This window comes from Mizuhopecten yessoensis, unplaced genomic scaffold (assembly GCF_002113885.1).
Source record: "Mizuhopecten yessoensis strain PY_sf001 unplaced genomic scaffold, ASM211388v2 scaffold8071, whole genome shotgun sequence".
NCBI classification, from domain to species: Eukaryota; Metazoa; Mollusca; class Bivalvia; order Pectinida; family Pectinidae; genus Mizuhopecten; species Mizuhopecten yessoensis.
Window position 1 is genome coordinate 31,517 of NW_018407364.1, and position 17,770 is coordinate 49,286.

At 35.9% G+C, this 17,770-nt stretch overlaps 2 protein-coding genes across 2 annotated transcripts; both read left to right on the forward strand.

Annotated features, from left to right (window-relative positions):
• Positions 1–2,540: 2,540 nt before the first annotated feature.
• LOC110454867 (sodium/glucose cotransporter 2-like) lies at positions 2,541–11,840 on the forward strand. The gene is made up of 7 exons (XM_021504618.1): positions 2,541–2,641; positions 5,521–5,592; positions 8,684–8,788; positions 9,586–9,645; positions 10,044–10,148; positions 10,886–10,991; positions 11,806–11,840. Exons 1-7 carry the CDS (start codon positions 2,564–2,566, stop codon positions 11,838–11,840), a joined length of 561 nt encoding a protein of 186 aa, XP_021360293.1. The 5' UTR covers positions 2,541–2,563.
• Positions 11,841–12,016: 176 nt separating this feature from the next.
• LOC110454801 (sodium/myo-inositol cotransporter 2-like) lies at positions 12,017–17,482 on the forward strand. Its single transcript, XM_021504521.1, has 6 exons — positions 12,017–12,093; positions 12,768–13,012; positions 14,242–14,377; positions 15,366–15,473; positions 15,813–15,963; positions 17,293–17,482. Exons 1-6 carry the CDS (start codon positions 12,060–12,062, stop codon positions 17,480–17,482), a joined length of 864 nt encoding a protein of 287 aa, XP_021360196.1. The 5' UTR covers positions 12,017–12,059.
• The last annotated feature ends 288 nt before the right edge of the window (positions 17,483–17,770 follow it).

Consider the following 17,770-nt stretch of genomic DNA (forward strand, 5'->3'; position numbering starts at 1 on the left):
CAATTGAATACTGTTTAAAATCAAATGAAACTGTGACCCCATTGAAGGACGACTTCATGGCACTCTCATCAAGAGCGAACTAAATCTTTTATAAAATTGGTGACGTAAACCTGGTAACGCTGCATCAGGTGATGACGCGATGGTAGCATTTTCAGAATAATAGCACGTGTGATCTTTTTCAACATAGATACATGTAGGTATAGACAGTTTATGATAATGGCCTTAACATTTCTCCGGGTGAGTGGTCAAAGCTTCATAATTCTTCTTTCATCCAATATAAAAGGACAACTAAAAATAATAATTAAAAAACAACAGAAGGTTTATTGACATGCTCTATGCGATGCTTTTGCAACGTGAAGTTGAACAATGACTCCGTTCCAGTGTTAATACAATAAATATGTTGTTGAACAGTCTGAACAAAATGTGGTCGATATGCAATCGCCTACAAAGTTGCAAACATAGTATAACTACCGTTCGTGACAACCGTCGGAAACAGATGTTGAACCTGCGAAATTGCCTACAGGTGGGAAAATGAGGATAATATTTTGAGGTCTGGTGTATGCCATACGATGAGAAACCTCTTTTAAAAATGGCTAGCTCAAACATGCGGCTTCCCTGCACAAGGTTCATCCTAACAGGACTCCGTTAGAAGTACTGCTTTTGAAGCTTTTTTACTTTACGGATCAGTTCAGATTCTGCTTGTCGTATGATGGTGGTGGATGGCATGAAGGGGTGAACTCTTTGTAAAAGGCTACTACCTTGAACGTTTGTATAGCGGTAGCGTTGTGTGGTCCGGGGGAGGTGTCTTTATGCTACAGATTTTACCAAAGGGTTGATACGTGTGGATATGGCCCAGTCATAGTGTATGTTTATGTATTATTTAAATAAAACCTAACCAACTCATCCGACGGTAAAAAAAAATAACAGATTAAAAAAACAATAGATGTCTCAATTGTATTTCATATATTATAGTCATATTCACATATTTTGTATATTTTTTTCATTAATATCCTGTAACGTATCAAAGCATAAACGTTGAATGATCATCTAAATGGAAATTCTGTTATGACATGACAGTATATTACAAATCATTGTCTTTCAAACATCTAAAGATGTAGACTGCACTTTCACATACAAACAAACGAAATTTTCAAAGGTAAATTTGCAATAAGAAATGACTTCAGAGAAGGCTCAAAAGTAACATTTTAACGATCACCGTACCATGTACCACGGCTTAAAACGTAGTAATGCATTGTTGGCTGTTTTTCCGGTATGATAACAGCTATGATAAATCATTTCTGAAAAGAAAACCATTAACGAAATGTCAGCACCTGAGATGAAACATTTATGCGTGTTCTTCAATTGAAATGCTACATCAAATAGTACAGGCTCTTTAGAATGAAATTATGTTCGTGATCGTCAAGTGTTTCATTTTTCTTCAGTTTTGTTTTACTCGGATGGTCAACAGAAATGTACATTGATCTTGTTAAGTAAATCCACACAGATTGATACAAAGAGCAAAGTCTCATAAAATAACTTCCATGAACAATACAATTATGTTAATACATCGGACGAGTAATAAGAGAAAGCAAGATGTGTTATGTGTTATAAGAAGACCGGTTGCTTTCAGTGCAAAATACACACAAAAAAAGAAAGGTTAAGAAACATCTAAAATTAAGTATTTGCGAAATGCATGAAAAACATGTATAAGGAATCTTTATTGCATTTGATATTTTCTTAAACTGATTTAAGTAATCTGATTCCTTAGAACTTGAAATTAATTATTTCCACAAATACAATGACAACTGTAATAAAATGTTCAGATAAGATCATACAAGTGTATTTTTCCCGATCGATGATAAGTGAACAGATGTCTCCAATAGTATGCATAATTTAAAACCCTACATGCAAAGTTTTTCCATTCACAGACAATATGACGAACCGATTAGAAGACACGACTGACTGTGTCAATGATAAAAGAAAATGGTTGAAATAGCTTCATCTCTTAAATGCTTAATGCATTTAGTCCAAACTACACGATATATACACATGAGATAAGGTCAACTGTTTAAACCGAGAGGAAACTGTTTGTGCCACGTACACATCCGTAACTTTAAAGAAATGTTGCAAAGATTTACCTGTGGGAGTTTGGCTACGATCAGTTCGGAATGGCTGTACGGTCTCTGCTCACCTGGAATGTGTGATAGCACAATTGAAGGTACGTCACTAGCTATTTGACTGGTCTAAGGTTAAAAGAACTGACAAATAGCTAGGCTGTTACATATCTTTTGAAGAGCACAGAGGAGCAACACCAATCTTCAAAGTCAGTCAATTTTACCGTTACACTCACAAGGTGGCGCACACTGAGCGCTCTAATATATAATGACACATTCTAGGGGTGATGACAGCGTAACTGAGCGTAAACCCTGAAGTGTCGAGGCTGTTCATTCGTGACTCCGCTGTTGGGACATGCATTCCATGTTCAGAATCCGGCATCATTAGATAAAGGAACTGCTTATGTTTATAAAGAGTAGGAATTTAGTTGAATTTACACATCAGAGATATGGCTGGACTTGACCATGCCGTTGACATTTTTATATTGGTGGGGTATTTTGTTCTTGTTATCGTGGTAGGAATATGGGTAAGTACAAGAAGTTGTATAATCATGTATAACAAATATCAAATATCGTTCAATAGCTGTCTTGGTATGTATGACCGGTAGCTGAGGCATTGTATTGCTTACTGTAGAGGTACTGCTTTATTAAACTGTTGGTGATATTAGCCTTAATTTTAACGTACGCTACAACATATACCATAAAAATAGAGATATCCAGTCACCTGCGTAAGTGTTAACATGGATCAGTATTACTAGAAATTGTTCGCTAACAATTTGACGGGCTTTTCACCGTTACAGTTGTGAGATCGCACAACGTTACACGATGTGCGGTGTGCGCACCATGTGTGCACGGTGTGTGAACGATGTGTGAACGGTGTGGGCACGATGGGCGAACGATAAAAAGCTGGACGATCATTGCTTGCGCACATCTGTGCGCACGATGGACGGACGTTGTGCGATAACAATCGTGGTTGGTGTAAATTGAGGAATGCCTTAACAATTTATACGGTTTCGTGTTTAAACATATCAACTTGATGTTTACGTATGTTTCTATATTTTAGCAACATCTATAAACTTATCTTTCTGTCTATACATTCTTATATTTAGAAATTGTGTTTTCTGTGTTTTTAAACAAACTTAATCGACACATGTAAAATTACAACACAATCCCGTATACAGGTAAACATAACCACTTTGTACATGTACCTGGACCGTAGTTTTCTCCCCGCCTGGGGCACTTACGTAACTCGTCGGGTAAGGCCGGGGGTGTGAAAATCCAGGTGAAGGGGAGCTATAGGCAAACGAATGCAAATAACAAATACTATTCATTACGGTCAAACGGTATCGCATATCAGCTCTGTGTGTCAGGCACTGGTCAGGTAAAACTCCGGACACTCATAAAATTGTTATTTACCTGTTCTGTTACCTTGGAGCCAAACCCATTCTTGACAGCCTAACGGTCGCTGTAATACTGTGTAACACGCATTGTGAAATTGTATAATCTTGATTATTGTGATGAGAAATTACAGATATATACACAGTGTACATTATCGCATACAAGCCTTCCGTATTTTTGTCATTCCGTAATTTTGATCTACAAATGATACCAAATCGCACAGTTGTGCGGAGAGAAGCGCACAACGGGGCGAACGATTGCTAAATCGCACAGTTGTGCGCACCATGTGTGGACGATGTGCGGACGGTGTGTGAACGATGTATGCACGGTGTGCGCACGCTATTTTTGGTGCGTTGTGCGGTCCCACAACTGTAGAACTTATTTGGTCTTTGATCTCTAACCTATTTTAAAACATCATGGTCTTTACCCTCTATGAAGAAAAAGATAACACAAACCATAGTACTGAAAGTAAGCTTTGGTTTCCGTTTAATATAAATCAAAGTACTGAAAACCCTGATTCAATTCCAAAACTGTAAAACTTAAAGGATGGATTGTGACAGTCATTGTCAAAATCAATGTATGTGAAGGTTACCCAATGAAACATATTAAAGCCGTTCGTTCAGGAATTTTCCTTGCCGAATTTCATTGACCTAACAATTTTCCTTTTTATTTTAATATTTTGACATGTTTAACCCTTGTGACTTTGAAAATTGATTGATAGCCAATCACCCGAGCATGTTTTAGCTCAAGTAGTAACACCCTAGCTCTCGTAGAACTTGAAAAAGGGTTACTGAACGAGATTACCTTGAAACAGCACATTTAAACATTGACCCATACATTGGCCTCATCCACATCATATCAAAATATTATGCAAACGCCTTTAAACGTTTTTAAAATATTAGGGTTTAAAGAAATATTTACCTTTTCAAACATTTGACCTCTTTGACCTCGATCATTGATCTATGTCAGCTATTTCTTCAAATCTGATAAATAAACATCTGAGCACCTTAAATAATAAATATCAAGACTAAAAGCCTTAAAGAACTAGAGAACAAGCTTTTCAAAGTTTGTTACCCAAAAAAGTACATTTGAACTTTGACCTCAACCGAAAACCAGAAGTAGACCTTTGACACAAACAGTTTTGTTTTGTTGGTCTACATAACATGAACAAAAATGAAATCAATGGATTTATTCGTCAGTAAAATAGTTATAGAGAGATTCAGCAAATTCTATTTCTTAGTGTTCCACCTCCATTAAAATCATAAGAATTTTCATTTTAATAACTTTTATGGACAACTCATTAAAATAAATAAAGTGAGTCATTTAATGGACCAATCGATTAAAATCAGTTGAAAATCGAACAGGAAAAAATTGACTTTTACTGATTGATCTTTGAAATGAAAATGTATGAGATGTGAATTAAAACAAAAGTAAATTAACACTGTCAAAGGTAGTTTTTTGTATAATTATTTTTAGTTAAATGCGTGTTTCAAGACTTGAGAATATCATTTCTCCTTCCAACCGCTATAAGATTTCTAATTCCCGTCTTATTGGGTAAAGCTACTAGGAGTTGGTTATCCACTTTTGGGTTACAACCAGGACGTTATTTCATTAAGCAATCCTCTAATTATGACGTCATTGAACAACGCTTTGTGACGCCATCTCCCATTGTGGTGTCACAGCGCATGGAATTGTTTCCGGATCGAAAAAAGGAAATACTTATTCCGGAAACAATCATATGATATTCTTGATATAACATCTTTAGTTAATTTTCATATGTAACAGACACTCGGTAAACCTCACGTTCTTATACCATAGGAAAATTAACTAACTCGCCTTAGATAAACATAAAAAAGCAATCGTTACCCGTTTGAACCTCTATGTCATTGCCTATCTAACTTCGAGGAAATAGAAATGAAATATAACATTATCAATACACCAAGACAAAGTTAGAAGCCAAAGCCAATGTGAATATTAACATACATCAAATCTTGTTATTTTCTTCTAGTCAACATGGAAAAAAGAAAGAAACACAATCAAAGGATACTTTTTGGCAGGAACATCGATGACATGGTTGCCGGTAAGACAGTTTAATTACTAAAATATGCTTTATTAATGCATGCGAAATATCTCTTTTATTATATTCATAGCCAGTCAATGACATCAATGGTTTGTTTTATATTTTTAACGTCATATTAACAGGTAAAGTCATTTAAGGACGTGCCTCCATGTGTATTGTGTAAGCGTGCATGTGTGTGTGCCAGATGCAGGATATGTTTATTTATGTTTATTTTCAAGTGGGAAAAACATTTGACAACAGTAGCTATGCCAAACTGTTTATGATATGCAATATGCTATAGGATTTATTTTATGATCGCAATCATAATATTAAACATAAATGTATCATATTAATAAAAAAGAATAGCAAACGAGATATCTTCCAAATTCTAAACGTTTCGGATGCAGATCAACTCCTCATGAGTCTCAGATGATATTCTTACATTTGAAAAAAATCCACATTTTGTCCCGACGTCTGCTCGTCAAAAATCCTTCACTGCATCCATTTAAAAAAGTCTTTATCATGAACATGCCAGTTACAGGTTTTTTTTATTATTTTGAGGTGACTACCACGAAGGAATCTTTGACCACTAATTACCTACAAAGTAACTCCATTATCCTTACAGAACAAGCAACATCCTGGATTTGAGGTTATAACATGTAACAAGAGCGATTTGCTATCCTGAGTTGTATCCCATTTTAGCTCACCTGGTCCCAAGGACCAAGGTGAGCTTATGCCATTTATGTACCGTGGCGTCCGTCGTCAGTCGTCTGTCCGTCGTCCGTACGTCAATTTTTCAAACGAAATCTTCTTCTTACCAATGATTGGAATTAAACTTAATTTGACTGGAAGCATTCCTAGGTGGTGGGGATTCACAATTGTACAAATGGTGGTGCAGACCACCAAGGGGGCTGAGGGGCAGGGCGGGCTCAAAAGGGGACAGTTTAACTGTATTGCTATAAACGATTTCTTCTGTAGAACTATGCACTCGACATAAATCTTACTTGTTCAGAAGCATTCATAGGAGGCAGGAACTCAAACTTGTACAGATAGTGGGGCTGACCCCCAGTGGGTTGAGTGGCTATATTGCTTTAAGCGACTTCTTCTCTAGAAGTAAGAGATGGCTATCAACCATCTTTGACTGGAAGCATCCTTAGGTAGATTGGATTCAAAATTGTACAAATGGTTCGGTTGACACCCCAGGGGGCTAAGAGGCGGGACCAGAATGGGTAATTTAGCTATTTTGCTTTAAGCGACCTTCTCTGGATCTCGCGAATGATATCAACTTAATTTTGTTGGAAGCATCCCTGCATGGTGGGGATTAACAGTTGTAGAAATGGACAGGCTGGTCCCTTGTGCTAAGGGATGGGGGAAAATAGTCAATTTATTGGAAAGGGTTGATATCTGGAATCTGGCCATAACTCGATAGGGACCTTGCTGCTGAGTCACAGCTTGGAAACAGTTGAGATCCTCACCCCATAACTATACATAAAATTGCCGGACATGAAAATATTATTACATTTATTTATGCTACAAGGATTGGCCTTGGGGTTACACCCATTCCCTGGGATATTATTATGAGAATATTTTGCCACGATTGCTTAGATATCCAGGTGAGCGATACATGCCCCCTGGGCCTCTTGTTCGCTTTCCTGGTCCAAAGGACAGACCGGTGAGCTTAATTAATATTTTGTACTGTGGCATCCGTCTGTCTGCCCATCATCAATTTTCTTTAAACAAATTCTTCTTCCGAATTCACAATTCACAATTGTACAAATAGTTCGACTGAACACCCAGGGGGCTGAGGGTACGAGCGAAAAAGTGGTTAATATGGTCATTTTGCTTTAAACATTTTCTCTTCTAAAACTATGAGTAAAATATTATACATATTTGCTTAGAAGCTTTGTCAGGAAGTGGGAATTCAAAATTGTACAAAAAGAGCGGCTGAGGGGTTGGGACGAAATGATACTTTGGCAAACAGTGTTTTTTCTGTACGTATGAGAGAGATATCAGCCATATTTGGTTGGGATAATTTTCCTGTGATTCAAATTCACATCTAGTATAAATGCAGGGGCTCCACATGGCTGAAGGGGCAAAGCAAAAGTAATGTGCTTAATCTAACTGTAGCAGTGTTCTAAATTCACAGTATTCACGACTATAGGTCGCGAGTTGCTCGGGGTATCGTTCCACGACTAGGTCGTGAGTGCTCATGACATAGGTCTTGAGTAGGGATGGTTCTAGGCAATAGCTGTGTACATATAGTGTAGTTTGTAGTGTTAAGTGGTCACGACACGCTCACAACCAGCAGTACCCGGGCTAAAGATAGCTGTACTGACAGCTCAGTGTTTTGAGGGTGGTCACGACACAGTAGTCGGTGACTATACGTTTGTAACTGTAAAAGTGATACATATCGACAGCAGGTAGTTGTATTGTGTATCTACAATTCGTAGATAGTCGCCAGTCGGTTAATAACATCAGTCTCGTTCGTTCGTTGTGTGCGTGTGTTAGATAACTCCGCACCTGCCTGTCTGAGTTAGGTCGAGGTCTGTAACACTTTTCTATTCATAGAACGAGGGCGGTAACATATTTACAGACTCGTCACATGACGTCGCTCCTCCAATCAGGGCTGGGAATTAGCACCAGTCATATAATAAGACTTATTAATGCTCAACATCATAATGAGTATCCAAGTTATAGACTGCATGGCATATTTTATATTTTAGAAATTATAAGCAGTGAAATATTACATGCCTGGACAGAGGAACTTACTCTACCCTAAAGAAACTCCTATTTCTTGCTTTAACTTAAATAGAAGGAAGAAGTATCCAAGTAAATAAAAAAAAATGAAACTCTTCTTCGCTACTTCAACAGATGCAGTGGTTTTCTTTACCCTAATATAGCAACAATATTACTTAGTATGTAAACATATATCAATAATTGTTTTGCAATGAAGGAATTTATAATCATGGTATATATAACCCTAACTATATACCGAAGCCGAAATTGTTTTAAAATTGTAAACGTATAGTAAATATGCCTTTACTTATTGTTTCAGATGAAAAAAATGCTTGCTTTGCTAGGATGTCAAAGACCCTAGTATGTTTATTTCCAGATTGGTGCCTCACTGTTTTCCAGTAACATTGGGAGTGAACATTTTATCGGTCTAGCAGGTAGTGGTGCGGCCTCTGGTATTGGTGTTGTAGCTTTCGAATGGGGAGTAAGTATGAATGTTAATATCATTTACATTTTCATTATATTTTTTACAAAGCTTCATCAATATACATGTATTATTAACCCAATGAATACATACAAACTACTTTATTCAGTAGTCCCGTTATATTTTACAGCATTATACATGTATGTATATACCTACGCAATGTTTCAATCGGGAATAGCATCTGACGAGAAATAATCCTACCTCATTTTCAGATATTTGTCATTACAACTAAGAGACGATAGTCTACATGGTGCATAAATATTTACAATCATGATAAAAAAACAAAAACAAAAACAAAACAAAACAATACAAGGATCTCAAAAATCCCTTTTGCATACAGCTAGCATACTTGTCCATCTTGAACAGATAGATTGCATCAAATCTTTGCTATCATTCTCTTTAAATAACACACTAATTTGCCTTTCGAATATGATCCTACTTGCATGAAATCTTTCGATTTATAATGATACTTTTATTTCTTGTTTGCATTACGAAAATTCAAAGCAACAAACATGTGTTATGTGAAAAATCAGACTCACTGACATTCTGTTGTCGGTCGACAGCGTTATTTTACTTCTTACTAAAAGGACCAGCTATTTCGGTCGTCATTATATTTATCACTGGCTTCCCAAAGAAAAACTGACCACACTAGACGTTGGCATCAGGTCAGATCAGTATCACCTACGAAAACGTTCGTTAGGAAGTATATATTTTCAGTATATAATCGATTTTAAGGGTATTATTTGACAAAATAGGCCCTATTCTTTTCAAACGTTATTCCTTTCTTTTTCTTGTAGGCCGCTATTTGTCTTCTTCTGCTAGGATGGGTGTTCCTACCGGTCTACCTTAGCTCTGGTGTAAGTACTTTGACAAAAGTTGAAACAGCTGCGATAACTCCTCTGACTTCTGATTGAAATATTGAAGGACCGCGATATCAGTACTATCTAATGGTCAGTGCTACTAATTCCTTTTAATGCCTATTTTTTTATTCTGGCATGGTGTGTACAGCTGAAGGACGTCTCACAGATATCTGGTAAAAAGGCTGAAACTAAGGGTTTAAACAGATAAAGGAGGTTTAATGAATTTTAAAAGAAATGGCTCGTAGAGCTGCAAAAATATCTTCTTATTTCCAGTGGAATATGAAATCTGAGCTGGGTTGTGGTAATGTCCAATATTACATGTTTTTTACTGGATAAAAAGTCTCAATCTTTTCTCTACAAAGATGAAGGTCATACACGCTGTGCTTCTGTTTCAGCTATACACTGTTCCAGAATATCTCTACAGACGTTTTGGAGGCAGCCGTTTGCGGTTGTATATGAGTGTTTTGGCTATGATTTTGAATATAGTCTCGAAAATTTCGGTAAGTACCGTATTGCGTTTCGACTTTGTTTATGAGAAATATGTTTCCTTAAAACGTATGCCATATCTATTATTGACATGGGCAATCGAAGTAAATTAATTAAGTGGCAGAGGTCTATCATTCTCAGACAGGTCCGGGTAAATTGAGTCCGAAAACATTGACTGAGTCACATTTGTTGAAATGTAAACAAAAACAAAAACAAAAATTAAAATATAACAAAATAAAAACAAAATGCATGTCGGCATATTTCAAAAATCAGGACGTCAAGGTCCGATCCTTAAGGCCAACCTGTTGTTGTAATGATGAATTTTGTATTGATAATGTATTGGCCTACCTATTAGTGTCATGTTAACACTGTTAGAACATATTGTAGTAATTCTAGTAAAACTGAATTTGATTTTTTATAGACAATTCATGATTGGTACCACTATATCAGTTTATTTAAATGAGACAAATTGTTTATATGGTAAAAATACTAAACTGCATTGTTTACACATCTTTGCAATCTGAAAAGCAAAAACAGAAAATGCGAATAACTTTAACATTACCCAAAGTAAGTGTTTGTTTTACAAAAGCTGTTGACAAATATTAAAACATTAAACACAACTGAGTTGAAGCTATAGATTTACTTTACACATCCAGAGGTTACCATCCTTGGTCAACAGTTACGAAATAGATTTAATATTGCTGTACATTTCAATCATAACATGTGTTTACACGTATACATATACATGCAGGTAGACGTCTACGCAGGAGCACTGTTTGTGAAACTGGCACTGGGATGGAACACGTATCTGTCAATTATATTCCTTCTGGGTATAACAGCAGTGTATACCATAGTAGGTAAGCAAGATGAACGTCAACCTCGATACTCCAGGGGTTTCGCTCACTTTTGCTCACCTCACCCCTGGAATATATCATGACATAATCGAAGGCTAAGCGTCCGCCACCATGCAATCAGATAAAACAAAATTAGACGTAGCGAAACCTGAGTTAAAAGAAATTTAAGATAAGGACATATTGTTATATTTTACACGATTTGATGAACATAAAAGACTGGTAACTTTTTCTATCATGACTTAAACAAATACATTGTTACATATTGCCCTTCCTTATTGATGCAGTTAGATAAAATAACAGTATATTCACTTAATGTAAACTTTAAATATATGTTCATAACTAATCATTACAGTGAATATACTGCAAATATGCTGTATACTGGAAAATTTTCGCTGCAGTTTGATTTCGCTTTTTTCGCCCTCCATAATAGGGGGAATTTATCATTACAGCGAACATCAGTAAACAACATAATATACATAGCAATTAGATGTGGCGAATATAGATTGTACCTTTAAAGGTCGAAAATGTCCCGGTATACAGTAAAACACCGGGATTCCAATCAGATGGTTAAATGATTGCCATCACATGAACGTGAAACATAATGTGTTAAACGAAACGCTTCGGGAAGTTGTACAAGCAGAGCATACGCATTCAGCATTTTTCGGAAGCGATTTGAATGATATTTGAAATATTTCTAATTATCTGTGTAGAATATGCAAAAAAAAAAACGAAAGCTACATGTTACCTTCTTTGTTTTATGAACCGATTCCTGCGCTGTTTAGCTCATCTAAAAGCTTGTAAAATTCCCTTTCCATAGATACCGCGTTTTACGAAAATGTGTTACCGGCCTAATTAACGTCAATGCAACTGATGCATCGATTTATGAATCAGAAATTACCCTTAAATCCAATACCATTCAATACCATTCATAAAAAGCAAGGCAATCTTACAATTCGGATTCTTCACGAACCAATGTATCGATTTATGAAGCATACGTAATTTTACGTAATTTGTAATCAAACAGGTGGCCTGGCAGCTGTCATTTTTACTGATGCACTACAGACATTCGTTATGGTATTTGGGTCATTAGCACTGTCCATCATGGGTAAGTATGAAAATAGTTTAGCTGGCTGTTTATCTGCCAATTTCAAAATAAACAAGAAATGACCGTGTTTAAAATATGTGCATCCCACCTTATGAAGTATAACTAAATATGGGTGTCAATGAATATAAATGTATATTGATGAGATTTCCGGATTGCAAATTCATCAGTAAAGTTTTATATAAAAAAACACCACAAGACGGCATTTAAAAAAAAAATCCATTTTGAATGATTTTTTGGTAATGTTTTTTTATATTGAGATATAAATAAACTGATATCATTTCGTACATCTAAAGATTAAGTATAACGTATTTTACTCGTTTAAACGAGGTCCTTCTCAGCCAAAAAACTTCAAGATAAAGAATGAGAAATGCATCAATGGTTCTTAAAATATAAGAGACAGATATTTTGTATACCGTGAGTTTTTTGCCTCAGTTTAACTTTCGCCCTTTTCTTTCTTAGTAATAAGGGCGAATTTATCATGACAGCGCATATTAGAAAACCATAATATTTATATGGTATATATAGGCCAAGGGCGAAATTACCACTAGGCGAATCTGGATTTCAAAGGCAAAGGGCGAAATTTTACTAGGCAAAAGTTTCTAAAAGAAAACAGTTCTGAGAGAGATAGCGTCATGGACAATCAATTTTCCACTGCTTGTTGTTTTCTTCTGCAGCGTTTGTAGAAGTAGGGGGACTCGGTGGGTTGATGTACAAGTACTTCGAAGCAGTGCCGGAAGGTTATAAATCATCAAATGGGACCGGTAACTTAATATTTGGTAACAGCTCTTACTCTCCATGTGGTCTTCCTCGTGCTGATGCGTTTCACCTTATCCGCGACCCTGTGAACTCCGACCTCCCCTGGCCAGGAGTATTATTGAGGTCAACTATAATATCAGTATTGTATTGGTGCGGAGATCAGGTAAGAGAACATGTTATAAACCTTACAGTTATATACTTTCATGAAGTTCTAAATGCTTTGCATTTCTTTCGGATGATTCCACTCGATAACCTCTAGTATCAAGTATTATATATTATATCGACTTAAGTTTCAAAATATCTTTACGTCTTTAAAAGTGCATACCACTAGACTGAAAATGAGAAACGTTCGTCCATATTTTGTTTTTACAATTTTTATTTTGGGACATTGATTAAAATTTAACACTGCACGAGAGATTTAACCGGTACACTTATCACTATTAGCAGTATCAGTATCCCATAACGAGAATTTTTTTAAAATGCACCAGTGACTGTTAATCTGAACAAGCATCGTAAATCATGAATCAAAATTAAACACACCAAAATCTAACAATGCCAAAATTGTGTCGTCGCAACAAATTTCATGCAAACACGTCAATAAAGGTATATTTTGTATATGAAGGTGTCATAACATTTCAATGTTTTTATATGAGATGTTGTGTAAATGTTGTTCAAGGGAATACGGGTAAGTCCCTAGCGATCGATTACAGGGGGCTGAAGTGAGCATCGAGCGAGTTATTTGAAGTTCGATATTCAAATAACTAAACCGCTGCCAGCAGCGGATTAGTAATTCAAATAGCGAACTATCAATAACTTACTCGCTGCTGACTTCAGCTCCCTATCGATAGCATCATCATAGGTATCGCAGTAAGTATTCTAAGAGATGAGTTCATATTTGCAGCCAAGTGAAATGAAGTAAAAAGGCTGTATAATTATGGAATATAGAAAAACAAAGCGTACCTGATTGACATGTTTTCGGTGAAATACCTAGGTGAAGAAGGGCTAAATAAAGATGACCGAGATTTGTCATTTGGCAGTTAAACTACCGTAACACAATAGACTGATGGCGCAACTATAGTAATTAATAACAAAAGAGCCAAAATCAACAATACAAGGTTGACGCATCAAAATGTAACCACGACATGATTAGGGAACAAAACACTAAGTACGGTAACGCGATCATTAATCACACAAGCGTACATAATGGCTTATCTCTCAAATGTGTCCTTAGTCAACCAAATTCAAATAACTTTCTATAAAAAGGTAAATCTATTGATATGTAGGTTAGAGTTCTTTTAGAAAATATATGCATGTCACAACACTATAACATTCATATCTTAAAGTCTTATATAACTCGAGACCAGAGTATGTCTCTTTTCACGTTAATTTCAGATCATAGTACAGCGCGTGCTTGCTGCTAAAAACATTGCTCACGCCAGAGGTGGAACTGTCTTTGCCGGATTCCTCAAGTTTTTGCCTTTATTTCTAATTATCATGCCAGGAATGATAAGTAGAGTTCTCTACCCAGGTATGTTTAGTATCTTCATTTATTCACCAAATTAGGAGAGTCAATAAGTAATCACTGCCTTTCTTCCAATAATATACGCATGCGCAGACAATGTTCAGTCCTTCCGGTCACATGGTAAGGAAAGTGTAATTTGAACCGTAGTCGTCCCAATAACGCACCTTAGCTTCCAGTTTCTCTAAATACGCGCATAGCATATGACCCTAGTGAGTATTATTGTTTCCCATTTACTTGATGATTAAAATTAAAATGTGCTTGGATCAGCAGTAGATATCCCTTATTCTCGCACCTTAGACAGTGATATCCCACATCATACCCCATGCTAGATTTTTCTATCTCGTCCGATCTGTCTTGTACCTTTACGTGACATTTCGCGGAATTTTTACACTACGATGTATTCATCCGCGCGTTAACTGCTTGAAATTGACAATTTGTATATAAATGTTCTGTTTTGTCGTTATATGTATATTTTCCATGTGGTTAAATATATGATGTTGTAGATAAAATATAATCTACACTGTGAAATACGTTATAATCTATGTAAGGACGGTCTACTTTATTACGTGGAAGCATTCAAATGTAGCTTTTAGCAAAACTGAATAGTTCTTTTCGAGCTAAAAGGTGCGAGAAAACATTTAAATAACCTGTAACTGAGCGAGATCGGGTTATCTCAGTTTCGGGCTAAGATTCTGTATCATCCCAACCTCGACTTACGCCTCGGTTGGGATTTTTATTACAGAATCTTAACCCTCGACCGAGATAACCCGATCTCGCTCAGTTACAGTTAAAAGATTTTATTAATCCAAGCATGTCACCTTGATAAACGGGGGCTATTTGGACTGCTCTGTACTTCTCCTTTCCTGCTTTTCTTGAAAAGAAAGGGAGGAGGAAATACTTATGTCTGTTGTTTCCTTATAACTGCATATTTTAAAATCAATATTCGATCTTCTCACAATCACTAACATCTGTCTTTGATATAATCGTTATACAGAGTCGCTGGTTTGTCAAAACGCGGAAATGTGCATGAGGGTCTGCAATAACCCCGCTGGATGTTCTAATTTAGCCTATCCAAAGTTGATTCTTAGTCTTGCTCCAACCGGTAAGTATTACAACCTTAATTTCAAAATTTATACAAAAAGTTGCCATGTTTTCTTTGTGAAATTATCTTACTCAAAAACGATTTGAGACCGATGTGAGAAATCTTTTCATAAATCCTATAAAAGTAGTCAGATACATATATTTATAAACCCTTCAGGAATATTTTGTATATCAAATGTAATGAAACCCCTCCACCTGGAAGTAACATTGGTAAAAATGCCTATATGTAAACAAATAAAAAGAAGTCCGTCATTTTCTTCGACAGTGTTATACTATAATTTTAATCGTGTTACATGATGTTGCTTGATTGTGTAAATGAATGTATTGAATGTGTGTGTAGGCATGCGTGGTGTTATGATGGCCGTGATGATTGCTGCACTTATGAGTTCCCTGACTTCAGTATTCAACAGCTCGGCGGTGATCTTTACCTTGGACATATGGAAAACGTTCCGACAAAGTGCTTCCGAAAGAGAATTACTCATTATAGGAAAGTGAGTTTACCTTTGGCGTATAGAAGAAGTTGCTTCCGAAAGAGCAATACTAAGGTACAATGATACCATAGTTATAAAAATAACGTAATTTTGGTAAACCTCGGGTCTATTTACAATTTGAAAAATGGGTATAACCCGAATAAGATAAACATGATATTATTACAAACTCAAACGAGTTGCAGAACATGTACTTTTCAAAAGATGACTGTTAGAAACATACACGTGATTGCAACTTTGAAATTTGGTAATTAACACAGTATGCCAAAACTGAATTATACTGCATCATACAGCTTGTTCGTCGTTCAAGCTCTTATCGGTGATGCTTAGGGCAAAACAAAAATACCTTCACTCCCGGAAGCGGCTGGAGATACCCAAACAATACGATGCGTCAGGGCATTTGATTGGGAGTCACAATCACATTTTGCCTTTGGAATATGATGTCAGAACTAAACTGTTAAGGGTAAATAAAACAACTCATGACAATGCCTCAAGGCGTTATAATTAGATGGTTTAAAGAAAACATGCGTATCATTACGACTGGTGTTTCTACAGGTTTTGAGTTGTGATGTGAAACATATTCATGTTAAAACACGAATAATTTTGTCACTTTTTCAAAATGTTCATTCATTGTTTGATATTTTGAATACAATTCACAATTTTATAACACCCATTAACTGAAGGATTACAAGTGATTGTATAGGTTTAGTGAATTGTCGAGGGCTTATATTTCCTGTATAAAGTTCTATTCTGGAAACATAAAATCCAGAGAGAGGTAATATGAGGCTATCTCACCGCCATTTAACGCCAAATGTTACTGAAGAATGAATCATTGTCAGTTGCATTCGATTTATAGCTTTTGGCTGATATTATATTTTTAGCGCTCAAGCAGGGGGAAAACAAAACTGTTCGTTCAGCGTTTTCTAGTTTTCTTGCCCTTTATACGCTCTTTTGATTAAATCACTGTGTATTTTCACGGTGTTTACGCCAATCTGTTTTTGTATAAACAATGCATTGCATGGATCGATACAATCTAGTAATGTTGATGGGAAGCAAAACCCTGTTAAAATTGTGACAAAATTACAAATAGGAAAGGCCATAAATAGGGACATAAGAAACATAATTTTCACATTTAGAAGTAAAATGCATACACTTGACCCATTTTCTTTTAAAACCGTCTCAATGAACAAATATTGAATTCTACAATAATACAAAAGTTAAAAAAAAAACAGGCAGACCATTCACATTTAAGCTGTTTTATTATTATAATATTTATATCATATTTATATCCCTTTTATTTGTTTTATAAAGGTTCCAACGTTATTATTTCAGAATATTTGTTGTCATACTTGTTGCCGTTAGCATCGCGTGGATACCCCTGATGGAGACTGCTCAAGAAGGACAACTCTTTATGTACATACAGGCAATTAATGGTTACCTTGTGCCGCCTTTCTGTGCAGTATTTTTACTGGCTGTGTTTGTACCTAGGGTGAATGAAACGATAACACATAATACAAAATGAAAACTCCTGAACATTATTATGTGTTTCATGCTGTATCTTACTGTCTTTTGTTGTACCTAGAATGTATGATTTGGTCATACAACACATGAACTAACAACACCACATGTACAATATCATGTATAATTTGTTGTGTTATTATTGATTATGTTTTACCTTTAGCGTATGATTTGGTAACACAACACATGAACTAACAACACCACCTCTACAATATCATGTATTATGTGTTGTGTTATTATTAATTATGTTTTACCTTTAGCGTATGATTTGGTCATACAACACACGAACTAA